Source organism: Panulirus ornatus, chromosome 29 (genome assembly GCF_036320965.1).
Source record: "Panulirus ornatus isolate Po-2019 chromosome 29, ASM3632096v1, whole genome shotgun sequence".
Lineage (NCBI taxonomy): Eukaryota > Metazoa > Arthropoda > Malacostraca > Decapoda > Palinuridae > Panulirus > Panulirus ornatus.
In genome coordinates, this window is record NC_092252.1 from 20,131,501 (window position 1) to 20,158,235 (window position 26,735).

Below are 26,735 nucleotides of genomic sequence, written 5' to 3' on the forward strand. Positions count from 1 at the left end.
ATCTATTGTTGGTACTGGAAGATATCATTATCTATTGTTGGTACTGGAAGATATCATTATCTATTGTTGGTACTGGAAGATATCATTATCTATTGTTGGTACTGGAAGATATCATTATCTATTGTTGGTACTGGAAGATATCATTATCTATTGTTGGTACTGGAAGATATCATTATCTATTGTTGGTACTGGAAGATTTCATTATCTATTGTTGGTACTGGAAGATTTCATTATCTATTGTTGGTACTGGAAGATATCATTATCTATTGTTGGTACTGGAAGATATCATTATCTATTGTTGGTACTGGAAGATATCATTATCTATTGTTGGTATTGGAAGGTATCATTATCTATTGTTGGTACTGGAAGATATCATTATCTATTGTTGGTACTGGAAGATATCATTATCTACTGTTGGTACTGGAAGATATCATTCTCTATTGTTGGTACTGGAAGATATCATTATCGATTGTTGGTACTGGAAGATATCATTATCTATTGTTGGTACTGGGAGATATCATTATCTATTGTTGGTACTGGAAATTATCATTATCTATTGTTGGTAGTGGAAGATATCATTATCTATTGTTGGTACTGGAAGATATCATTATCTATTGTTGGTACTGGAAGATATCATTATCTATTGTTGGTACTGGAAATTATCATTATCTATTGTTGGTACTTGAAGATATCATTATCTATTGTTGGTACTTGAAGATATCATTATCTATTGTTGGTACTGGAAGATATCATTATCTATTGTTGGTACTGGAAGATTTCATTATCTATTGTTGGTACTGGAAGACATCATTATCTATTGTTGGTACTGGAAGATATCATTATCTATTGTTGGTACTGGAAGATATCATTATCTATTGTTGGTACTGGAAGATATCGTTATCTATTGTTGGTACTGGAAGATATCATTATCTATTGTTGGTACTGGAAGATATCATTATCTATTGTTGGTACTGGAAGATATCATTATCTATTGTTGGTACTGGAAGATATCATTATCTATTGTTGGTACTGGAAGATGAAGATGACAAGGAAGAAAGAAGATATGTATACTTACGAAAGGTTTCTGGAAGTTGTACAAATGCCAGACCAAATTTTGGTCATAAACAAAATAATTTGTGGCTATAATCAAGACGTAAAGAAACGAACAGTTATAACTATAATCATAACTATAACTTGGAGTCATCTAGCAAGAAACGACCAGTTATAACTATAACTATAACTTGGAGTCATCTAGCAAGAAACGACCAATTATAACTATAACTATAACTTGGAGTTATTTAGCACGAAACGACCAGTTATAACTATAACTTGGAGTTATTTAGCAAGAAACGACCAGTTATAACTATAACTTGGAGTTATCTAGCAAGAAACGACCAGTTATAACTATAACTTGGAGTTATTTAGCAAGAAACGACCAGTTATAACTATAACTTGGAGTTATTTAGCAAGAAACGACCAGTTATAACTATAACTTAGAGTTATTTAGCAAGAAAGGACAGTTATGACTATAACTTGGAGTTATTTAGCAAGAAACGACCAGTTATAACTATAACTTGGAGTTATTTAGCAAGAAACGACCAGTTATAACTATAACTTGGAGTTATTTAGCAAGAAACGACCAGTTATAACTATAACTTGGAGTTATTTAGCAAGAAACGACCAGTTATAACTATGACTTGGAGTTATCTAGCAAGAAGATCAGTTCTAAACGAGAGTATTGCAAGAACAAGTATGCTATTATTGAGGAATTACATCCACAGTATAACATCTGGAGAATAGCAGGGAACGCCAGTAGCAGATGAGGAGGAGGTATTTAGCAGGAAGACAGCTAACTGGTAACATAGGGCATAATAAGTATACAAATATGACGATATAGATCAGTAAGGAAGATAGTGGACAGAATGTAAGGAAAAGGTTGGTTTTAGGAGGGATTGTACCACAGTGTAACATCAAGAAGAATTCAGGTCGTCTGCCTGGCCATGAGTGAGGAAGAGAGAGAAGTGAAGCAGGGAAACTTGGCTCCTGTAACAACAGACAGAGTAAATAAAATATGGACGAATACAGGTACATATGGAAGAGGACGTCGCTGTAAGGGAAGTGATGTAGTGTTTTAATTGTAATCTCCAAAGTGTAACGAAGATATCAATCACGATGGCCATGCCCAGTATGAGGAAGATGAGAGAAAACACTGAAAATTCTTAAAAGAGACAAGAAAAAGGAGATACCTCACGGTACATGATAGAGAGAGCTTACCAGAGTGTGGTCGGCTTGCGCTACTATGTCCTCAAGGATCAATCACTCCTCTATGAACTTAATCTTGATGACACTGAGTCTAAGACAAAGTGAGGAGATATCTCGTTAAGAGCTCCATCACATTGGATGACTGCGTACCTGATCTGGGACCATCTCCTCTTGATCTATCTTGATGACCTGCCTGAAGTTATGGAGTCTCCTCTTGATCTATCTTGATGACCTGCCTGAAGTTATGGGTCTCCTCTTGATCTATCTTGATGACCTGCCTGAAGTTATGGAGTCTCCTCTTGATCTATCTTGATGACCTGCCTGAAGTTATGGAGTCTCCTCTTGATCTATCTTGATGACCTGCCTGAAGTTATGGAGTCTCCTCTTGATCTATCTTGGTGACCTGCCTGAAGTTATGGAGTCTCCTCTTGATCTATCTTGATGACCTGCCTGAAGTTATGGAGTCTCCTCTTGATCTATCTTGATGACCTGCCTGAAGTTATGGAGTCTCCTCTTGATCTATCTTGGTGACCTGCCTGAAGTTATGGAGTCTCCTCTTGATCTATCTTGGTGACCTGCCTGAAGTTATGGAGTCTCCTCTTGGTCTATCTTGATGACCTTCCTGAAGTTATGGAGTCTCCTCTTGATCTATCTTGGTGACCTGCCTGAAGTTATGGAGTCTCCTCTTGATCTATCTTGATGACCTGCCTGAAGTTATGGCGTCTCATCTTGATCTATCTTGATGACCTGCCTGAAGTTATGGCGTCTCCTCTTGATCTATCTTGATGACCTGCCTGAAGTTATGGAGTCTCCTCTTGATCTATCTTGATGACCTGCCTGAAGTTATGGCGTCTCATCTTGATCTATCTTGATGACCTGCCTGAAGTTATGGCGTCTCCTCTTGATCTATCTTGATGACCTGCCTGAAGTTATGGAGTCTCCTCTTGATCTATCTTGATGACCTGCCTGAAGTTATGGAGTCTCCTCTTGATCTATCTTGATGACCTGCCTGAAGTTATGGAGTCTCCTCTTGATCTATCTTGATGACCTGCCTGAAGTTATGGAGTCTCCTCTTGATCTATCTTGATGACCTGCCTGAAGTTATGGAGTCTCCTCTTGATCTATCTTGATGACCTGCCTGAAGTTATGGAGTCTCCTCTTGATCTATCTTGGTGACCTGCCTGAAGTTATGGCGTCTCCTCTTGATCTATCTTGGTGACCTGCCTGAAGTTATGGCGTCTCCTCTTGATCTATCTTGATGACCTGCCTGAAGTTATGGAGTCTCCTCTTGATCTATCTTGGTGACCTGCCTGAAGTTATGGCGTCTCATCTTGATCTATCTTGATGACCTGCCTGAAGTTATGGCGTCTCCTCTTGATCTATCTTGATGACCTGCCTGAAGTTATGGAGTCTCCTCTTGATCTATCTTGATGACCTGCCTGAAGTTATGGAGTCTCCTCTTGATCTATCTTGATGACCTGCCTGAAGTTATGGAGTCTCCTCTTGATCTATCTTGATGACCTGCCTGAAGTTATGGAGTCTCCTCTTGATCTATCTTGATGACCTGCCTGAAGTTATGGAGTCTCCTCTTGATCTATCTTGATGACCTGCCTGAAGTTATGGAGTCTCCTCTTGATCTATCTTGGTGACCTGCCTGAAGTTATGGAGTCTCCTCTTGATCTATCTTGATGACTTGCCTGAAGTTATGGAGTCTCCTCTTGATCTATCTTGATGACCTGCCTGAAGTTATGGAGTCTCCTCTTGATCTATCTTGATGACCTGCCTGAAGTTATGGAGTCTCCTCTTGATCTATCTTGATGACCTGCCTGAAGTTATGGAGTCTCCTCTTGATCTATCTTGATGACCTGCCTGAAGTTATGGAGTCTCCTCTTGATCTATCTTGATGACCTGCCTGAAGTTATGGAGTCTCCTCTTGATCTATCTTGATGACCTGCCTGAAGTTATGGAGTCTCCTCTTGATCTATCTTGGTGACCTGCCTGAAGTTATGGAGTCTCCTCTTGATCTATCTTGATGACCTGCCTGAAGTTATGGAGTCTCCTCTTGATCTATCTTGATGACCTGCCTGAAGTTATGGAGTCTCCTCTTGATCTATCTTGGTGACCTGCCTGAAGTTATGGAGTCTCCTCTTGATCTATCTTGGTGACCTGCCTGAAGTTATGGAGTCTCCTCTTGGTCTATCTTGATGACCTTCCTGAAGTTATGGAGTCTCCTCTTGATCTATCTTGGTGACCTGCCTGAAGTTATGGAGTCTCCTCTTGATCTATCTTGATGACCTGCCTGAAGTTATGGAGTCTCCTCTTGATCTATCTTGATGACCTGCCTGAAGTTATGGAGTCTCCTCTTGATCTATCTTGATGACCTGCCTGAAGTTATGGAGTCTCCTCTTGATCTATCTTGATGACCTGCCTGAAGTTATGGAGTCTCCTCTTGATCTATCTTGATGACCTTCCTGAAGTTATGGAGTCTCCTCTGACCTGCCTGAAGTCTCACCGGGATATATTTACAAATGATGCAAGTCATGAGGGAAGTGGCGAGGATTGCATCAACTTACAAAGGGACCTAAACAAAGTTCAAATTTGGTCTGATTCATGGCTGATGAAAGTCAGCTCAAAGAAATGTAGAATAATGAGGATGGAAGAGAAGTGATAAAAGGCCTCACTTTGGTTATTGTTTATTAGCTTCAGGATTCCGTGCATAAGAAGGAATTCATCCCTTAGCCAGACTCCCATATGGACTGGGAGAATATTTAAGCAGACCAACTGTCTGCTGGCAAATATCAGAAAAGCTTTCAAGTTTATCGATAACGAAATATACAGCGAACCCTTCACCTCCTCCTTAAGGCCGAAACTAGAATATACTTCTCGGCTTGGGTCACCTTACCTTCGGAATACAACGAGCAAATAGAGAAGGTCCAGAGGAAGCAAATAGAGAAGGTCCAGAGGAAGCAAATAGAGAAGGTCCAGAGGAAGCAAATAGAGAAGGTCCAGAGGAAGCAAATAGAGGAGGTCCAGAGGAAGCAAATAGAGAAGGTCCAGAGGAAGCAAATAGAGAAGGTCCAGAGGAAGCAAATAGAGAAGGTCCAGAGGAAGCAAATAGAGAAGGTCCAGAGGAAGCAAATAGAGAAGGTCCAGAGGAAGCAAATAGAGAAGGTCCAGAGGAAGCAAATAGAGAAGGTCCAGAGGAAGCAAATAGAGAAGGTCCAGAGGAAGCAAATAGAGAAGGTCCAGAGGAAGCAAATAGAGAAGTTCCAGAGGAAGCAAATAGAGAAGGTCCAGAGGAAGCAAATAGAGAAGTTCCAGAGGAAGCAAATAGAGAAGGTCCAGAGGAAGCAAATAGAGAAGGTCCAGAGGAAGCAAATAGAGAAGTTCCAGAGGAAGCAAATAGAGAAGGTCCAGAGGAAGCAAATAGAGAAGGTCCAGAGGAAGCAAATAGAGAAGGTCCAGAGGAAGCAAACACAGATGGCACCACAATCAAGAGGTAACATAAGAGGAGGACGAGAGGCTTTGAATTTGCCACTTTGGTAGAAAGAAGAGCAAGGAATGACTTGATCAAAGCCATTAAGTTCTTATAACAGATCAACGAAGCGACGCATGCAGTGAACAGAACTTCAAGATGTGTGGGAAGAGAACAACCAGAAGACACAACACGGAATCATGGAACTTGTTAAAAGGATGTAAAGAAATACTTGTTATGTTACCATGAGATTGACGGAGGACTGGAAGAATATGACAGAAGACATGGTGAAGGTAGACGACATACATGAAGTTAACAATGAGAGCAGAGAATGTTCCAGACATGGAATAGGTAATTACAGCACACACACACACACACACACACACACACATACACACACACACAGACGCACACACACACGCACACACACACACCCGCACACACACACCCGCACACACACGCACACACACACACACACACACACACACACACACACACACACACACACACACACACTCACACACATACTCACACACACACACACACACATACTCACACACACACACACACACACACACACACACACACACATACTTACACACACACACACACATACTCACACACACACACACACTGGAGTGTGGCAGAGGGTCACGTGTTGATCTTTGTGAATGACTTGCCAGAACGTATGAAACCCGGGGGGAGGAGTGGAGGAGGGACCTGTATGTGTTTTCAGATGACGGGAAGGTCACGAGGGAGGTCACGAGGGAACTGAAAAGCTCGGATGATTGCATCCAATTACAATGGGAGGAACACAAAGTCCAAAGTTGGTTTATGATATTAAACCTGAGTGAAAAGATGAAGATGACAACAAGAGACGCAACACCTCGCTGTGTCTTGTGTGAGAAAGTATACTGCAGGAAGGTGGAGGTCGTCCTTAACCTGAGTCTCACATGAGGAAGATGGAGGTCATCCATAACATGAGTCTCACATGAGGAAGGTGTACGTCGTACTTAACCTGAGTCTCACATAAGGAAGGTGGAGGTCGTCCTTAACCTGAGTCTCACATGAGGAAGGTGGAGGTCATCCTTAACCTGAGTCTCACATGAGGAAGATGGAGGTCATCCTTAACCTGAGTCTCACATGAGGAAGGTGGAGGTCGTCCTTAACCTCAGTCTCACATGAGGTAGGTGGAGGTCGTCCTTAACATGAGTCTCACATGAGGAAGGTAGAGGTCGTCCTTAACCTGAGTCTCACATGAGGAAGATGGAGGTCATCCTTAACCTGAGTCTCACATGAGGAAGGTGGAGGTCGTCCTTAACCTGAGTCTTACATGAGGAACGTGGAGTTAATCCTTAGGCTGAGTCTCATATGAGGGAGGTGCAGGTCGTCCTTAATATGAGTTTCACATGAGGAAGGTGGAGGGCGTCCTTAACTTGAGTCTCACATGAGGAAGGTGGAGGTCGTCCTTAACCTGAGTCTCACATGAGGAACGTGGAGGTCGTCCTTAACCGGAGTGTCACATGAGGAAGGTGGAGGTCGTCCTTAACCTGAGTCCCACATGAAGAAGGTCGAAGTCCTTAGCCTTTGTCTCACATGAGGAAGGTGAAAGTCATCCTTAACTTGAGTCTCACATGAGGAAAGTCTAGGTCGTCCTTAACCTGAGTCTCATATGAGGAAGGTTGAGGTCGTCCTTAACCTGAGTCTCACATGAGGAAGGTTGAGGTCGTACTTAACCTGAGTCTCACATGAGGAAGGTCGAGGTCGTCCTTAACCTGAGTCTCACATGAGGAAGGTCGAAGTCATACCTGAGTCTCACATGAGGAAATTGGAGGTCGTCCTTAAACTGAGTCTCACATGAGGAAGATGGAGGTCGTCCTTAACCTAAGCCTTACATTAGGAACGTGGAGGTAATCCTTAAACTGAGTCTCACATGAGGAAGGTGGAGGTCGTCCTTAACCTGAGTCTCATATGAGGAAGGTGGAGGTCGTCCTTAACCTGAGTCTCACTAGAGGAAGGTCGAGGTCGTCCTCAGCCTGAGTTTCACATGAGGAAGGTGGAGGACGTACTTAACCTGAGTCTTACAGGAAGGAGGAGGTCGTCCTTAACCTGAGTCTCACATGAGGCAGATGTAGGTTGTCCTTAACATGAGTCTCACATGAGGAAGGTGGAGGGCGTCCTTAGCCTAAGACTCAAATGAGGAAAAAGGAGGTCGTCGTTAACCTGAGTCTCACATGAGGAAGTTCGAGGTCGTCCTTAACCTGAGTCTCACATGAGGAAGGTCGAGGTCGTCCTTAACCTGAGCCTCACATGAGGAAGGTTGAGGTCGTCCTTAACCTGAGTCTCACATGAGGAAGGTTGAGGTCGTCCTTAACCTAAGCCTCACATGAGGAAGGTGGAGGTCGTCCTTAACCTCAGTCTCACATGAGTAAGGTGAAAATCACCCTTAAATTGAGTCTCACATGAGGAAGGTCGAGGTCTTCGTTAACCTGAGTCTCACATGAGGAAGGTCGAGGTCGTCCTCAACCTGAGTCTCACATGAGGAACGTGGAGGTCGTCCTTAACCTAAGTCTCACATGAGGAAAGTGGAGTTCCTCCTTAAAGTCAGTCTCACATGAAGAAGATGAGTCATCCTTAACATGAGTCTCACATGAAGAAGGACGAGGTCGTCCTTAGCCTGAGTCTCACATGAGGAAGGTGGAGGTCGTCCTTAACCTGAGTTACACATGAGGAAGGAGGAGGTCTTCCTTAACTTGAGTCTCATATGAGGAAGGTGGAGGTCGTCCTTAACCTGAGTCTCACATGAGGAAGGTGGAGGTCGTCCTTAACTTCAGTCTCACATGAGGAAGGTGAAAGTCATCCTTAACCTGAGTCTCACATGAGGAGGGTCGAGGTCGTCCTTAATCTGAGTCTCACATGAGGTAGGTGGAGGTCGTCCTTAACCTGAGTCTCACATGAGGAAGGTGGAGGTCGTCCTTAACCTGAGTCTCACATGAGGAAGGTGGAGGTCGTCCTTAACCTGAGTCTCACATGAGGAAGGTGGAGGTCGTCCTTAACCTGAGTCTCACATGAGGAAGGTGGAGGTCGTCCTTAACCTGAGTCTCACATGAGGAAGGTGGAGGTCGTCCTTAACCTGAGTCTCACATGAGGAAGGTGGAGGTCGTCCTTAACCTGAGTCTCACATGAGGAAGGTGGAGGTCGTCCTTAACCTGAGTCTCACATGAGGAAGGTGGAGGTCGTCCTTAACCTGAGTCTCACATGAGGAAGGTGGAGGTCGTCCTTAACCTGAGTCTCACATGAGGAAGGTGGAGGTCGTCCTTAACCTGAGTCTCACATGAGGAAGGTGGAGGTCGTCCTTAACCTGAGTCTCACATGAGGAAGGTGGAGGTCGTCCTTAACCTGAGTCTCACATGAGGAAGGTGTAGGTCGTCTTTAATCTGAGTCTCACATGAGGTAGGTGAAGGTAGTCCTTAACCAGAGTCTCACATGAGGAAGGTGGAGGTCGTCATTAACCTGAGTCTCACATGAGGAAAGTGGGAGTTGTCCTTAACCTGAGTCTCACATTAGGAAGGTGGAGGTCGTCCAATACCAGAGTCTCACATGAGGACGGTCGAGATTGTAAATTGAGCGAGTCTCACATGAGGTAGGTGGAGGTCGTCCTTAACCTGGGTCTCACATGAGGAAGGTGGAGGTCGTTCTTAACCTGAGTCTCACACGAGGAAGGTGGAGGTAGTCCTTAACCTGAGTCTCACATGAGGAAGGTGGAGGTCGTCCTTAACCTGAGTCTCACATGAGGAAGGTGGATGTCGTCCTTAACCTGAGCCTCACATGAGGAAGTTCGAGGTCATCCTTAACCTGAGACTCACAAGAAGAAGGTGGAGGTCGTCCTTAACCTGAGTCTCACATGAGGTAGGTGAAGGTCGTCCTTAACCTGAGTTTCACATGAGGAAGGTGGAGGTCTCCTTAACCTGAGTCTCACATGAGGGAGGTGGAGGTGGTACTGAACCTGAGTCTCAAATAAGGAAGGTGGAGGTCGTACTTAACCTGAGTCTCACATGAGGAAGGTGGAGGTCGTCCTTAACCTGAGTCTCACATGAGGAAGGTGGAGGTCGTCCTTTACCTGAGTCTCACATGAGGAAGGTGAAGGTCGCACTTACCTGGAGTCTCACACTGAGGAAGGTGGAGGTAGTCCCAAACCAGAGTCACACATGAGGAAGGTGAGGGTTGTCCTTATACCTTAGTCTCCCATGAGAGCTGGAGGTCGACCTCAACCTGAGTCAGTCAACCTAGAATTATGTCGAGGTCTTCCGAATCTGAGTCTCACATGAGGAAGGTGGAGGTCGTCCTTAACCTGAGTCCTCACATGGGAAGGTGGAGGTCGTCCCTTAACCTGAGTCTCACATGAGGAAGTGGATGTCTTTCCTTAACCTGATCTCACAATGAGGGAGGGAGAGCGTCCTTAACTGAGTACTCCAAATGGAAGGTGAGGTCGTACTTAACCTAGCTCTCACATGAGAGTGAAGTCATTACTGAATCTAATGAGGAAAGTGTAGAGCGTCTTAACCTATTGCTCACATGAGGTAGCTAAGGTCGTCCTTAACAAGTCTCACTTGAGAAGCTTGGAGGTCGTCCCTATACCTGAGTCTCACATGAGGTAAGTGAAGTCTCCTTATACCTGCAGTCTCACATGATAGTGGAAGTCTCCTTAACCTGAGTCTCACTAGATATGTGAGTCTTCCACTTGATATGCAAGTCTTCCACTTGATATGCAAGTCTTCCACTTGATATGCAAGTCTTCCACTTGATATGCAAGTCTTCCACTTGATATGCAAGTCTTCCACTTGATATGCAAGTCTTCACTTGATATGCAAGTCTTCCACTTGATATGCAAGTCTTCCACTTGATATGCAAGTCTTCCACTTGATATGCAAGTCTTCCACTATGCAAGTCTTCCACTTGATATGCAAGTCTTCCACTTGATATGCAAGTCTTCCACTTGATATGCAAGTCTTCCACTTGATATGCAAGTCTTCACTTGATATGCAAGTCTTCCACTTGATATGCAAGTCTTCCACTTGATATGTAAGTCTTCCACTTGATATGCAAGTCTTCCACTTGATATGCAAGTCTTCCACTTGATATGCAAGTCTTCACTTGATATGCAAGTCTTCCACTTGATATGCAAGTCTTCCACTTGATATGCAAGTCTTCCACTTGATATGCAAGTCTTCCACTTGATATGCAAGTCTTCACTTGATATGCAAGTCTTCCACTTGATATGCAAGTCTTCCACTTGATATGCAAGTCTTCCACTTGATATGCAAGTCTTCCACTTGATATGCAAGTCTTCCACTTGATATGCAAGTCTTCCACTTGATATGCAAGTCTTCCACTTGATATGCAAGTCTTCACTTGATATGCAAGTCTTCCACTTGATATGCAAGTCTTCCACTTGATATGCAAGTCTTCCACTTGATATGCAAGTCTTCATTTCCCTCATACTCTCATACTGCATCAGTGTGTGAAGTTCAGTTTCATTTCGTTTTCTTTATATGTTGTATTTCAGGTTATAACAATTAAGGTCAGAGACCAATGTCTCTCTCAAGCTTGTCTTTATTTCCGATCACCAAATGTTCAGGTCTGTGTGTGTGTGTACACCTTCATGCCAGACTTACAGTTATCATATGATCAGCTGTGTGTGTGTGTGTGTGTGTGTGTGTGTGTGTGTGTGTGTGTACACCTTCATGCCAGACGTACAGTTATCATATGATCAGCTGTGTGTGTCTGTGTGTGTGTGTGTGTGTGTGTGTGTGTGTGTGCCTTCCATCAAGATGGTCACAGCGGTTGCACTGGTTTGCAGGTCCGATGAGCCATCTGTTCCACCGGCTGCACGAGCAGACGTACGTCGCGCACGTCATGGCATACGCCGCCTGCATCGGTCCGTACGTGGCCAACTGCAGTCGACTGTTGGACACGAGGCCACAAGACTCCTCCTCCTTCCTCGCACACATCCTTGGTCTCACAAACTCCTCAGGTGAGGTCGAGCAGCAGGACTCTGATGACGACCTCGGGGACAGCGATCACGATACCGAGAAACAGAAACCTGCCAATGATCATATCATGTTGACGACTGATGACGATGATGATGATGATGATGATGATGATGATGATGATGATGTTCATGATGCTCACGCCGAAGATTAGTAAACATCGAACCAGTGGATGATGTTGACTGCGCCCACGTCAGCCTGGTAGCCAGTGAAGGACCCCTAAGAAAAAGCAGACAGTACTGTCAACGGTGTTATGTGATTGGTATTATTATTGTGTTTATAGAATTACTTCCTTCATGGTTACCATCCACGGCTCAGAAACCTCTTGACCAGTGCATTACATCAAGGACTTATTTCATTTCCATTGTTTTCAGACTTAATCGCTGTTTCAATGTCAGCGAGGTAGTGCCACGTACAGAAAAAGAAAGGCTACGTTTGCTCACATACATACTCTAACTGCCATGTGTAATGCACCGAAACCACAGCTCCTCATCCACATCCAGACCCCACACACCTTTCTGCGATTTACACCAGAAACTTCACATGCCCTGGTTCAGTCCACTGACAGCACGTTGACCTCAGTATACCACATCACTCCAATATACTCCATCATGTGCACGCCTTTCACCCTACTGCGTGCTCAATCCACGATCGCTCAAAATCTTTTTCACTCCGTCCTTCCATTTTCTATTTGGTATCCCCATTTTTCTTGTTCCCTCCACCTCTGACACATATATCCTCTTTGTCATCCTTTCCTCACTTATTCTTTCCATATGTTCAACACACCCTCTTCTGCTCACTCAACCACGCTCTTTTTATTCACACACACACACACACACACACACACACACACACACACACACACACACACACACATATATTTTTTTCAAACTATTCGCCATTTCCCGCGTTAGCGAGGTAGTGTTAAGAACAGAGAACTGGGCCTTTGAGGGAATATGCTCACCTGGCCCCCTTCTCTGTTCCTTCTTTTGGAAAATTAGAAAAAAAAAAAAAAAAAATATATATATATATATATATATATATATATATATATATATATATATATATATATTCAGATGAGTCCACGGGAAAATGAAACACGATAAGTTCCCAAGTGCACTTTTGTGTAATAATCACACCATCAGGGAAGACAAGAGAGAAATATAACAGTCAATTGGTATACATGTGATTGTCCAAGACAGACAACGAGCGTATCATAAACTTATGTGGACAAGAAGGTGAATTGTTTACAAATTTTGTCAACAATTAAGTTATCCAATTTGTATAGACCATTACTAATAGTAAGGTTATTGTTCATAAAATTTGAAAACAATTCGCCATCTTATCCTCATGATAAATTTGATACGCTTATCATGTTTCATTTTCCCGTGGACTCGTAGGAATATATATATATATATATATATATATATATATATATATATATATATATATATATATATATATATTATCATTGGGGATAGGGGAGAAAGAATACTTCCTACGTATTCCTTGCGTGTCGTAGAAAGCGACTGAAAGGGGAAGGAGCGGGGGGCTGGTAATTCTCCTATCTCTTTGTTTTTTTTAATTTTCCAAAAGAAGGAACAGAGAAGGGGGCCAGGTGAGGATATTCCCTCAAAGGCCCAGTCCTCTGTTCTTAACGCTACCTCGCTAACGCGGGAAATGGCGAATTGTATAATATATATATATATATATATATATATATATATATATATATATATATATATATATATATATCCCTGCGTGTCGTAGAAGGCGACTAAAAGGGGAGGGAGCGGGGGGCTGGAAATCCTCCCCTCTTGTTTTTTTTTTTAATTTTCCAAAAGAAGGAGCAGAGAAGGGGGCCAGGTGAGGATATTCCCTCAGAGGCCCAGTCCTTTGTTCTTAACGCTACCTTGCTAATGCGGGAAATGGCGAATAGTTTAAAATATATATATATATATATATACTAATAAAGTGCACATGAACGCGCACCTTCATAGAACATACAAACCTCCAACAGCCAGGATCGAACCCGGGACCCCTGTGCCACAGGCGGGAATGCTACCGGTAGGCTATGGGCCTGGCTAATAGGAAATAACTATTCGAATACCATGTACTCGAATACCCTTCGTCTCACATTGGTGAGCAACGGGGTCTATATATATATATATATATATATATATATATATATATATATATATATATATATATATATATATGTGTGTATATATATATATATATATATATATATATATATATATATATATATATATATATATATATATATATCCTTTCTTTTTTCATACTATTCACCATTTCCCGAATGCGTGCATAGTGCCATTGTACAAAGGTAAAGGGGATAGAGGTGAGTGTTCAAATTACAGAGGTATAAGTTTGTTGAGTATTCCTGGTAAATTATATGGGAGGGTATTGATTGAGAGGGTGAAGGCATGTACAGAGCATCAGATTGGGGAAGAGCAGTGTGGTTTCAGAGTGGTAGAGGATGTGTGGATCAGGTGTTTGCTTTGAAGAATGTATGTGAGAAATACTTAGAAAAGCAAATGAATTTGTCTGTAGCTTTTATGGATCTGGAGAAGGCATATGATAGAGTTGATAGAGATGCTCTGTGGAAGGTATTAAGAGTATATGGTGTGGGAGGTAAGTTGCTAGAAGTAGTGAAAAGTTTTTATCGAGTATGTAAGGCATGTGTACGAGTAGGAAGAGAGGAAAGTGATTGGTTCTCAGTGAATGTTGGTTTGCGGCAGGTGTGTGTGATGTCTCCATGGTTGTTTAATTTGTTTATGGATGGGGCTGTTAGGGAGGTGAATGCAAGAGTTTTGGAGTGAGGGGCAAGTATGCAGTCTTTTGTGGATGAGAGGGCTTGGGAAGTGAGTCAGTTGTTGTTCGCTGATGAGACAGCGCTGGTGGCTGATTCGGGTGAGAAACTGCAGAAGCTGGTGACTGAGTTTGGTAAAGTGTTTGAAAGAAGAAAGCTGAGAGCAAATGTGAATAAGAGCAAGGTTATTAGGTACAGTAGGGTTGAGGGACAAATCAATTGGGAGGTAAATTTGAATGGAGAAAAACTGGAGGAAGTGAAGTGTTTTAGATATCTGGGAGTGGATTTCGCAGCGGATGGAACCATGGAAGCCGAAGTGAGTCACAGGGTGGGGGAGGGGGCAAAAGTTCTGAGAGCATTGAAAAATGTGTGGAAGGCGAGAACATTTCTCGGAAAGCAAAAATGGGTATGTTTGAAGGAATAGTGGTTCCAACAATGTTATATGATTGCGGGGCATGGGCTATAGACAGGGTTATGCGGAGGAAGGTGGATGTGCTGGAAATGAGATGTTTGAGGACAATATGTGGTGTGAGGTGGTTTGATCGAGTAAGTAATAAAAGGGTAAGAGAGATGTGTGGCAATAAGAAGAGTATGGTTGAGTGCGGCTGGAGGTGGAAAGATGGAGTGAAAAAGATTTGAGCTCTCGGGGCCTGAACATGCAGGAGGGTGAAAGGCGCGCAAGGAATAAAGTGAACTGGAACGATGTGGTATACATGGGTCGACGTGCTGTCAATGAATTGAACCATGGCATGTGAAGCGTTTGGGGTAAACTATTGAAAGTTCTGTGGGACCTGGATGTGGAAAGGGAGCTGTGGTTTCGGTGCATTATACATGACAGCTAGAGACTGAGTGTAAATGAATGTGGCCTTTGTTGTCTTTTCCTAGCAATACCTCGCGCGCATGCGGGAGGAGGGGTTTGTCATTTCATGTGTGGCAGGGTGGCGACGGGAATGAATAAAGGCAGCAAGTATGAATTATGTACATGTTTATATATGTATATGTCTGCGTATGTATATACATGTATACGTTGAAATGTATTGGTATGTATATGTGCGTGTGTGGACGTGCATGTATATACATGTGTATGTGGGTGGGTTGGGCCATTCTTTCGTCTGTTTCCTTGCGCTACCTCGCTAACGCAGGAGACAGCGACAAAGTACAATGAAAAAAAAAAAAAAAAAAAAAATATATATATATATATATATATATATATATATATATATATATATATATATATATATATATATATATATATATATTCTTCAAATGTTTTTTCTTTGTGTAGTAGTATATAATGTACTATTACATTTTCTCTGATAGATTTAGGGAATGATGTAAATCTATAATTTGATTATGTTACTGACATTATTTCTTTTATTTTTGGAACTGGAGTTATATTGCCGAAAGGTAGATTCTCTCTCTCTCTCTCTCTCTCTCTCTCTCTCTCTCTCTCTCTCTCTCTCTCTCTCTCTCTCTCTCTCTCTCTCCTGCTAGATTGCCCGCACCAGTTATCTTTGTATGATTATGTTTCATTTGTCCTTATCATTTGTCATGTGTTTTTCATTAATGATTATATCGAGGGACAAAGGCATAGGCAGTATTGTAGAAGGGAAGAGAGCAGTGTTTATATGAAAATGCAAATTTCACGTTAAATTAGAATTTATGTTTCGTCAGGCATAGCGTCCATCTTATGTTTGCATCATAATTTGTTGTTATTTACAATATATTGTTTCTTGATTGTTTCACGTGTCTCAGTGATCCTGATCTGTTTATTTACTGGAATGTGATAAGTTTGGTGTTGTCAGAAATGTTACTCTCAACCTATACCTGGGGCTCCCTAGTGGCGTCTCCATGTCGTCCACACAGCCTGGTGGTCGTCCAGACATCCTTGTGGTCGTCCACACAGACTAGTGGTCGTCCATACAGCCTAGTGGTCGTCCACACAGCCTAGTGGTCGTCCACACAGACTATTGGTCGTCCACACAGCCTAGTGGTCGTCCACACACCCTAGTAGTCCTCCGCACAACCTAGTAGTCGTCCACACAACCTAGTGGTCGTCCACACAGACTAGTGGTCGTCCACACAGCCTAGTAGTCCTCCGCACAACCTAGTAGTCGTCCACACAACCTAGTGGTCCTCCGCACAACCTAGTAGTCGTCCACACAACCTAGTAGTCCTCCGCACAACCTAGTAGTCGTCCACACAACCTAGTAGTCCTCCGCACAACTTAGTAGTCGTCCACACAACCTAGTGGTCCTCCGCACAACCTAGTAGTCGTCCACACAACCTAGTAGTCCTCCGCACAACCTAGTAGTCGTCCACACAACCTAGTGGTCGTCCACACAGACTAGTGGTCGTCCACACAGACTAGTGGTCGTCCACACAGCCTAGTAGTCGTCCACGCAACCTAGTAGTCCTCCGCACAACCTAGTAGTCGTCCACGCAACCTAGTAGTCCTCCGCACAACCTAGTAGTCGTCCACGCAACCTAGTAGTCCTCCGCACAACCTAGTAGTCGTCCACACAACCTAGTAGTCCTCCGCACAACCTAGTAGTCGTCCACACAACCTAGTGGTCGTCCACACAGACTAGTGGTCGTTCACACAGCCTAGTGATCGTCCACACAGACTAGTGGTCGTCCACACAGCCTAGTGGTCGTCCACACAGCCTAGTGGTCGTCCACACTACCTAGTAGTTGACCACACACCATAGTGGTCGTCCACACAACCTAATGATCGTCCACACAGCCTAGTGGTCATCCACACACCCTAGTGGTCTTCCACACAGCCTAGTGGTCGTCCACACAGCCTTGTGGTCGTCTACTGAGCCTAGTTTTCGCCCACACAACCCGATGGTCGTCCGCTCAGCCTAGTGGTCGTCCACACAACCTAGTGGTCGTCCACACAACATAGTTGTCAACACAGCCTAGTGGTCATCCACACACCCTAGTGCTCTTCCACACGACCAAGTGGTCGTCCACACAGCCTAGTGCATTATTATCAAGCATACTGTTGCTGTATGGTAATCATTTATATGTATGTACCATTATCAAGACTACAGCGACTGTATGGTAATCAGATGTATGTATGCACCATTATCAAGACTACAGCGGACTGTATGGTAATCAGATGTATGTATGCAACATTATCAAGACTACAGCGGATGTATGGTAATCAGATGTATGTATGCACCATTATCAAGACTACAGCGGATGTATGGTAATCAGATGTATGTATGCACCATTATCAAGACTACAGCGAGTGTATGGTAATCAGATGTATGTATGCAACATTATCAAGACTACAGCGGGTGTATGGTAATCAGATGTATGTATGCACCATTATCAAGACTACAGCGGGTGTATGGTAATCAGATGTATGTATGCACCATTATCAAGACTACAGCGGGTGTATGGTAATCAGATGTATGTATGCACCATTATCAAGACTACAGCGGGTGTATGGTAATCAGATGTATGTATGCACCATTATCAAGACTACAGCGGGTGTATGGTAATCAGATGTATGTATGCAACATTATCAAGACTGTATCCAGCGACAACTCTCTATCTGTATTTGGTCTATATAGTGTTTACAACAGCTGTATCTATCCTGTATTGAGGGCTCACCGAGACACTCTTGCTGAGGTTTGGCAGGGGGGGTCGGGGACTTGTCCTAAGGGCTGGCAGGGGTGATGGGGGACTTGTGCTAAGGCCTGGCAGGAGTGTTGGGGGGCTCGTGGTAAGGGCTGGCAGGGGTGGTGGGGGACTCGTGTTAAGGGCTGGCAGGGGTGGTGGGGGACTCGTGTAAAGGGCTGGCAGGGGTGGTGGGGGACTCTTGGTAAGGGTTGGCAGGGGTGGTGGGGGACTCGTGTTAAGGGCTGGCAGGGGTGGTGGGTGGCTCGTGGTAAGGGCTGGCAGGGGTGGTGGGGGACTCGTGGTAAGGGCTGGCAGGGGTGGTGGGTGGCTCGTGGTAAGGGCTGGCAGGGGTGGTGGGGGACTCGTGTTAAGGGCTGGCAGGGGTGGTGGGTGGCTCGTGGTAAGGGCTGGCAAGGGTGGTGGGGGACTCGTGGTAAGGGCTGGCAGGGGTGGTGGGTGGCTCGTGGTAAGGGCTGGCAGGGGTGGTGGGGGACTCGTGTTAAGGGCTGGCAGGGGTGGTGGGTGGCTCGTGGTAAGGACTGGCAAGGGTGGTGGGGGACTCGTGGTAAGGGCTGGCAGTTTGCACTGAGGAGGAGCGGGAGGTGGCGTGAGGGCAGGCAAACCTGCACTGTACTGGGTGACCAGCAGCCTGGCTCACCAGGCAAGGTGGCACCTTACATCACCATCAATATATATATATGTAGCCATGATGATCACACTCGTCCCTCCCTCATGATAGTGTGAAGGTGAAATCGCACTTCAGTATGAGTTCCTACAATTATATTTAACATGTCATTTTTCTCTGCATGTGGCACGACATGTTTCGTGGAGACAATCCCCCACCTCATCATCAGGTGCCGCCAATACTTAACCAAGTTAGTCGTCCAATCCCAACTTGATTCCCACCCTCCAACACTAGTCTTTCTAAGGGCGATCCTAGCCTAGCAATAACGCTCCCGCCTGCTGTCACATTTAGACTGGAGAATTAGGTAGAAGTAGTAGGTAACAATATTAGGTAGAAACATTAGGTAGAAGTAGTAGGTAACAATATTAGGTAGAAACATTAGGTAGAAGTAGTAGGTAACAATATTAGGTAGAAACATTAGGTAGAAGTAGTAGGTAACAATATTAGGTAGAAACATTAGGTAGAAGTAGTAGGTAACAATATTAGGTAGAAACATTAGGTAGAAGTAGTAGGTAACAATATTAGGTAGAAACATTAGGTAGAAGTAGTAGGTAACAATATTAGGTAGAAACATTAGGTAGAAGTAGTAGGTAACAATATTAGGTAGAAACATTAGGTAGAAGTAGTAGGTAACAATATTAGGTAGAAACATTAGGTAGAAGTAGTAGGTAACAATATTAGGTAGAAACATTAGGTAGAAGTAGTAGGTAACAATATTAGGTAGAAACATTAGGTAGAAGTAGTAGGTAGAAACATTAGGTAGAAGTAGTAGGTAACAATATTAGGTAGAAACATTAGGTAGAAGTAGTAGGTAACAATATTAGGTAGAAACATTAGGTAGAAGTAGTAGGTAACAATATTAGGTAGAAACATTAGGTAGAAGTAGTAGGTAACAATATTAGGTAGAAACATTAGGTAGAAGTAGTAGGTAACAATATTAGGTAGAAACATTAGGTAGAAGTAGTAGGTAGAAACATTAGGTAGAAGTAGTAGGTAACAATATTAGGTAGAAACATTAGGTAGAAGTAGTAGGTAACAATATTAGGTAGAAACATTAGGTAGAAGTAGTAGGTAACAATATTAGGTAGAAACATTAGGTAGAAGTAGTAGGTAACAATATTAGGTAGAAACATTAGGTAGAAGTAGTAGGTAACAATATTAGGTAGAAACATTAGGTAGAAGTAGTAGGTAACAATATTAGGTAGAAACATTAGGTAGAAGTAGTAGGTAACAATATTAGGTAGAAACATTAGGTAGAAGTAGTAGGTAGAAACATTAGGTAGAAGTAGTAGGTAACAATATTAGGTAGAAACATTAGGTAGAAGTAGTAGGTAACAATATTAGGTAGAAACATTAGGTAGAAGTAGTAGGTAACAATATTAGGTAGAAACATTAGGTAGAAGTAGTAGGTAACAATATTAGGTAGAAACATTAGGTAGAAGTAGTAGGTAACAATATTAGGTAGAAACATTAGGTAGAAGTAGTAGGTAACAATATTAGGTAGAAACATTAGGTAGAAGTAGTAGGTAACAATATTAGGTAGAAACATTAGGTAGAAGTAGTAGGTAACAATATTAGGTAGAAACATTAGGTAGAAGTAGTAGGTAACAATATTAGGTAGAAACATTAGGTAGAAGTAGTAGGTAACAATATTAGGTAGAAACATTAGGTAGAAGTAGTAGGTAACAATATTAGGTAGAAACATTAGGTAGAAGTAGTAGGTAACAATATTAGGTAGAAACATTAGGTAGAAGTAGTAGGTAACAATATTAGGTAGAAACATTAGGTAGAAGTAGTAGGTAACAATATTAGGTAGAAACATTAGGTAGAAGTAGTAGGTAACAATATTAGGTAGAAACATTAGGTAGAAGTAGTAGGTAACAATATTAGGTAGAAACATTAGGTAGAAGTAGTAGGTAACAATATTAGGTAGAAACATTAGGTAGAAGTAGTAGGTAACAATATTAGGTAGAAACATTAGGTAGAAGTAGTAGGTAGAAACATTAGGTAGAAGTAGTAGGTAACAATATTAGGTAGAAACATTAGGTAGAAGTAGTAGGTAACAATATTAGGTAGAAACATTAGGTAGAAGTAGTAGGTAGAAACATTAGGTAGAAGTAGTAGGTAACAATATTAGGTAGAAACATTAGGTAGAAGTAGTAGGTAACAATATCAGGTAGAAACGTTAGGTAGAAGTAGTAGGTAACAACGTTAGGTAGAAACATTAGGTAGAAGTAGTAGGTAGAAACATTAGGTAGAAGTAGTAGGTAGGAGCATGAGATAGAAGTTGTCAGGAAGAACATTAGGTAAGATCCTCTGTAAACATTGCGCCAGAGTTACCTTCTGCCAGTGACCTGTTAAGGGCGAGGCAGTGAAGGCACAGCACTGGAGGTCACCAGATGTGTTGCCATGGCCATCCCTCTGAGGAAGTCCCAGATGGAACAAGTGTTCCAGGTGGAGATAGCTAGATGGATCACTCAATGTAATCCCGGAATAATAACTAGGCATGTAAAGATACTTCATCCAGCACCTTTATTAACAGCTATTTATACAATGAGGATCATCACGTACATGTAACGTATAGAGACCGGGAGTCCAACAGGCAGCCCTCATACCACTTGACGTGCCTCTCCTCACCCTACCTCACTCTGGCCTACAAAGGTAGCGTGAAGCGTCCCTCCTCCCCTCACTCCTCCTGCTAGCGTCCCTCCTCCCCTCACTCCTCCTGCTAGCGTCCGTAAGACACACAGTAGTGTGGAAGACGTTTGGTGTCATTTTCATCATCTTCACATTACTCCATAATTGTGTTACTGCCTTCATCATCAGCAGCAGCAGCATGATGGCAACACACTGGGCAGACGCCAATTTCGTATAATCTGTTTTGCCTCGACTTTGTGGTGGTAAATTCACATGACATTTGATGGCGGAATATTACAAATATGTAAGCTTCAAGCTTGCTGTACCTAACTATTAGTATGTACCCCCCACGACATTACAAATATGTAAGCTTCAAGCTTGCTGTACCTAACTAGTAGTATGTACCCACCACGACATAACAAATATGTAAGCTTCAAGCTTGCTGTACCTAACTAGTAGTATGTACCCACCACGACATTACAAATATGTAAGCTTCAAGCTTGCTGTACCTAACTAGTAGTATGTACCCACCACGACATAACAAATATGTAAGCTTCAAGCTTGCTGTACCTAACTAGTAGTATGTACCTCCCACGACATTTGCTGAGGGCCAAGATCTTACTGAGGGAGCCTGGGAAAGATGGTGTCAATGAACTATTTTGTCATTTTAAGCTCATGATTATTTTCTAGTAGGCACTACAGTGCCTCACAACAGAAGCAGGTTATTTCTTTTTCAGGATTTCTCTATCAGTAGTTGTTTGGTTTCATTCCACCTCCTCCAGTGAATATTATTGCTTTCGAAGCTTTGTCAACAAGAGATCCTCAGCTTGGGGTGGTAAATCATACAACGATATGTCGCCCATTACCCACTTCGCCTCGTCAACATTGCCCTTAGATTTCTAATGGTAGACTGACATTCATTTACCCAAGTATCTAATTCCAATAGACTGTATATCTGAGGTCTAAGCTTTATCTTTCGATCCAATTCTTATCTGCATATCTCTACTGAAGAACAGACCAAGCAACTTATTAACTTACCCGTGAAGTGTGGCATCTTCCATTACACATGACCCAGAGTAAGTTATCTTAGTGACATTCTCAAGTTCAGGACGTCACCAGTTAATAACATGAAGCAATACCAGAAGGAGTTCCAGTCTAAAATGATTTCTTGAAATATAAGATCAATGTTGGGCTGTTTTCATTGTCTTAACTACTGCTCTTTCTAACAAGTTTTAAGCATTGTCATGATGGACTGGTGTCTTACTCATATCTTCAATATGTTTCGTACTCTGTCTCACATAGTCTGGATGAGACCTATTTTCTACGTCTGGGGTTTCAGACCAATAGAAATGACCACAATAGTTATCCCACTTCTTTCAAAGCTTACATAACTCCAGTTGAACTCCACTGCTTGGGAGAGTTCATACATATATGCATGCATGGGTTAGAGCTCATAAAGGAATGCATGCATGGGTCAGAGCTCATAAAGGTATGCATGCGTGGGGAAGGGCTCATAAATTCATGCATGCATGGGTCAGAGTCAATAAAGGCATGCATGGATGGGTCAGAGCTCATAAAGGTATGCTTGCATGGGTTAGAGCTCATAAAGGCATGCATGCGTGGGTGAGGGCTCATAAAGGCATGCATGCGTGGGTAAGGGCTCAAAAAGGCTCTAATTATCTCATAACTGATCTCATTCTCTTGCTATCTCGTTACTGATCTCAGTCTCTAGCCATCTCATTACTGATCACGGTCTTTAGCCCTCTCTTACTGATCTCAGTCTCTAGCCATCTCATTACTCATCTCAGTGTCTAGCTATCTCATTACTGGTCTCAGTGTCTAGCTATCTCATTACTGGTCTCAGTGTCTAGCTACCTCATTACTGATCTCAATCTCTAGCTATCATATTACTGATCTCAGTCGCTAGCCATCATATTACTGATCTCAGTCTCTAACCATCATATCACTGATCTCAGTCTCTAGCCATCTCATTACTCATCTCAGTCTCTAGGTATCTCATTATTGATCTCAGTCTCTAGCCATCTCACTACTGATCTCAGTCTCTAGGTATCTCATTACTGATCTCAGTCTCTTGCCATCTCATTACTGATCTCAGTCTCTAGCCATCTCATTACTGATCTCAGTTTCTACCTATCTCATTACTGATCTCAGTCTCTAGTCATCTCATTACTGATATCAGTCTTTAGCCATCTCATTACTGAACTCAATCTCTAACCATCTTATTACTTATCTATGTCTCTACCCATCTCATTACTGATCTCAGTCTCTAGTTATCTCATTAATGATCTGAGTGTCTAGTTATCTCATTACTGATCTCAGTCTCTAGTTACCTCATTATTGATCTCAGTCTCTAGTCATTTCATGACTGACCTCAGTCTCTAGCTATCTCATTACTGATGTCAGTCTCTAGTTAACTCTTTACTGATCTCAATCTCTAGTTATCTCATTACTGATATCAGACTCTAGCCATCTCATTACTGATCTCAGTCTCTAGCCATTCCATTAGTGATCTCAGTCTCTAGTCATCTCATTACTGATATCAGTCTCCAGCCTTCATATTACTGATCTTAGTGTCTAGTAATCTCATTACTAATCTCAGTCTCCAGCCATCATATTACTGATCTCAGTGTCTAGTAATCTCATTACTGATCTCAGTCTCTAGCCATTTCATTACTGATCTCAGTCTCTAGACATCTCATCACTGATCTCAGTCTCTAGCCATTTCATTACTGATCTCAGTCTCTAGCCATCATATTACTGATCTTAGTGTCTAGTAATCACATTACTGATCTCAGTCTCTAGCCATCATATTACTGATCTCAGTGTCTAGTAATCTCATTACTGATCTCAGTCTCTAGCCATTTCATTACTGATCTCAGTCTCTAGCCATCTCATTACTGATCTCAGTCTCTAGCCATCATATTACTGATCTCAGTGTCTAGTGATCTTATTACTGATCTCAGTCTAGCCATCTCATTACTGATCTCAGTCTCTAGCCATCTCATTGCAGATCTTAGTCTCTAGCCTCCATATTACTGATCTTAGTGTCTAGTAATCTCATTACTGATCTCAGTCTCTAGCCATCATATTACTGATCTCAGTGTCTAGTAATCTCATTACTGATCTCAGTCTCTAGCCATTTCATTACTGATCTCAGTCTCTAGCCATCTCATTACTGATCTCAGTCTCTAGCCATCTCATTACTGATCTCAGTCTCTAGCCATTTCATTACTGATCTCAGTCTCTAGCCATCATATTACTGATCTCAGTCTCTAGCCATCATATTACTGATCTCAGTCTCTAGTAATCTCATCGCTGATCTTAGTCTCTAGCCATGATATTACTGATCTCAGTGTCTAGTAATCTCATTACTGATCTTAGTCTAGCCATCTCATTACTGATCTCAGTCTCTAGCCATCTCATTACTTATCTTAGTCTCTAGCCTTCATATTACTGATCTTAGTGTCTAGTAATCTCATTACTGATCTCAGTCTCTAGCCATCATATTACTGATCTCAGTGTCTAGTCATTTCATTACTGATCTCAGTCTCTAGCCATTTCATTACTGATCTCAGTCTCTAGTCATCTCATTACTGATCTCAGTCTCTAGGCATTTCATTACTGATCTCAGTCTCTAGCCATTTCATTACTGATCTCAGTCTCTAGCCATCATATTACTGATCTCAGTGTCTAGTGATCTAATTACTGATCTCAGTCTAGCCATCTCATTACTGATCTCAGTCTCTAGCCATCTCATTACAGATCTTAGTCTCTAGCCTTCATATTACTGATCTTAGTGTCTAGTAATCTCATTACTGATCTCAGTCTCTAGCCATCATATTACTGGTCTCAGTGTCTAGTAATCTCATTACTGATCTCAGTCTAGCCATTTCATTACTGATCTCAGTCTCTCGTTATTTCTCATGTCGACCAGGACCAACAGATTAATGAGGGAGGATCTTTCTGCTTGTTAACCACAATTCATACGTTGGGTTACAAAGTCTATCTGATAATGTTATCTTTGCATTAATGAGTGTTCATGGCGATAAGCAGAAAATAAATAAATGATACGGAAAACAATAAACAATGAAGCGATGATGATTACCTCATACTTAAATACTATATAGCAATTAGCGATATTATAAGAAGAAATTATCGTCTCGGTTGTTGTACGATAATTCACTACATTGCGAAGTTATCGATGTTATAATTGTCTTAAGGAAATGTTGCGGAAGGTTGCCTTCTTCACTAACCTAAAGATGAAAATTTAACCTAATCTAACCTAACCTAATCTCAAGGTGAAAAATTAACCTAATCTAACCTAACCTAATCTCAACGTGAAAAATTAACCTAACCTAACCTAACCTAATCTCAAGGTGAAAAATTAACCTAACCTAACCTAACCTAACCTAACCTAAAGATGAAAATTTAACCTAATCTAACCTAACCTAATCTCAAGGTGAAAAATTAACCTAACCTAACCCTAAGCCGACCTCAAGATGAAATATAGACTTAAATCATAAGTTAATATAATATTGGACAACAAGAAATGAAAGATTCAGCGGCTGTTTAACTCCATTGAGTTGCACTCCCATTGTAAGACAATTATTCAAAGCTAGAAATTATATAAGTGAAGTCATAGCAGAAACTGATAGGATCAAAATCAATAGCGTATGATTAAATATATTTGCCATCAAGGTTTAGTCATGATATTAAAAATAAAATTAGGTGCGTTATCGTGAGTGGACAGCAACGCCATCTGTAAATAGTGGTCCACCGGACCTTGTAAACACGACAGTTGTTCTTTATAGGTAAGTCCACTCCCACCTGACCGCTCACTACTGCCTCCTATATATATTATGGTGTCATGGTTGATATTTGTAACTCGGTTGAGGGGAAAATATATAAGTTTTGAGTCAAGGTTGGAGGAGAGCCATTGTGAGATAAGGAGAGAAATTGTCGCTCATTGATCGCCTGCAAGACGGAGTGTCAGGTGAGCGATATCTGACCTGACCTTACCCTAACACTTAACCCTGACCTGACCTTAACCTAACACTTAACCCTGACCTGACCTTAACCTAACACTTAACCCTGACCTGACCTTAACCTAACACTTAACCCTGACCTGACCTT

At 42.3% G+C, this 26,735-nt stretch overlaps 2 protein-coding genes across 3 annotated transcripts in view; both read left to right on the plus strand.

Moving 5' to 3' along the window:
• Nucleotides 1-16,365, plus strand: part of LOC139758179 (alkaline phosphatase-like) — a 136,778-nt gene extending 120,413 nt beyond the window's left edge. For both annotated transcript variants that reach the window (XM_071679388.1, XM_071679389.1), the window contains exon 12: nt 11,598-16,365. In XM_071679388.1, coding sequence (XP_071535489.1) covers nt 11,598-11,941 — 344 coding nt within the window. In that variant the 3' untranslated portion in view covers nt 11,942-16,365. The remainder of the gene's footprint in view (nt 1-11,597) is intronic.
• A 9,977-nt stretch (nt 16,366-26,342) lies between these two features.
• Nucleotides 26,343-26,735, plus strand: part of Gdap2 (ganglioside induced differentiation associated protein 2) — a 695,029-nt gene continuing 694,636 nt past the window's right edge. Inside the window, exon 1 of the mRNA XM_071679390.1 lies at nt 26,343-26,413. The gene's annotated coding sequence lies outside the window, so the exon portion shown is untranslated. The remainder of the gene's footprint in view (nt 26,414-26,735) is intronic.